This window comes from Penaeus monodon, chromosome 28, assembly GCF_015228065.2.
Source record: "Penaeus monodon isolate SGIC_2016 chromosome 28, NSTDA_Pmon_1, whole genome shotgun sequence".
Taxonomy (NCBI): domain Eukaryota; kingdom Metazoa; phylum Arthropoda; class Malacostraca; order Decapoda; family Penaeidae; genus Penaeus; species Penaeus monodon.
The window spans coordinates 6,940,809-6,941,453 of record NC_051413.1 but is presented as its reverse complement, the minus strand read 5'-3'; the positions used below and the strand labels follow the sequence as shown (position 1 = coordinate 6,941,453).

General features: G+C 38.8%; 1 protein-coding gene across 1 annotated transcript in view; it reads left to right on the top strand.

The window, feature by feature from the left end:
• Nucleotides 1-645, top strand: part of LOC119591029 (protein scribble homolog) — a gene marked incomplete at its 5' end in the record, with an annotated part of 112,139 nt that overhangs the window by 56,495 nt on the left and 54,999 nt on the right. The window contains 2 exon segments of the mRNA XM_037939758.1: nucleotides 17-157; nucleotides 321-539. Of these exon segments, the coding sequence (XP_037795686.1) occupies nucleotides 17-157; nucleotides 321-539 (360 nt within the window).

The following is a 645-nucleotide window of genomic DNA, read 5'->3' as shown; positions in this document are numbered from 1 at the left end:
TCTAATTTTTCTTCAGGTAGGGGATAAGCTTTTGATGGTTAATGGCCGAGATGTTGAAGTTGTTGATCATTATGAAGCTGTGAATATTATGCGCGAAGCAGGCTCGCAGTTAAGGCTGGTGGTGTCACGAGAGGTCACAACTCTTGTTCCAGAAAAGGTGTGTAACTTTTGGTTATAATAGCATATGTGTTTGCATATGTTTATTTCTTTGGGTTATTACATCTCAGTATTGTTGCATATTTAGAATGCAGCTGTGTGAAACTGTTGATTATGTCTATCATAAGTTGTTGATTATCTTTCTTTATATGTTCACTCTACAGAAGACTGTGAAATTGGAGCCCATAGCCAACCATGTAGTTACCCATAACATCACAAACACTTCACCTCCAAGTAGTGTATTGAAAGCTAGTCCCGAGCAGACTATGCCACAGGAGATTACTGCCAACCATGTAGGGCTACCAGTAAATGGACACACTGCAATGGCAACGGTGAATGGGGAGCATACCAACGTCAATGGAGAACCCAATGGAGAAATGGAGGTATGAAATATGCTTTTAAGTAATATGGTTAGCAGTTTGCCCAAAGTGAATATCATATCTATTGGAATTATTATCTTTTTCTCTCTTTTCTTCTGTTTCTTTTACC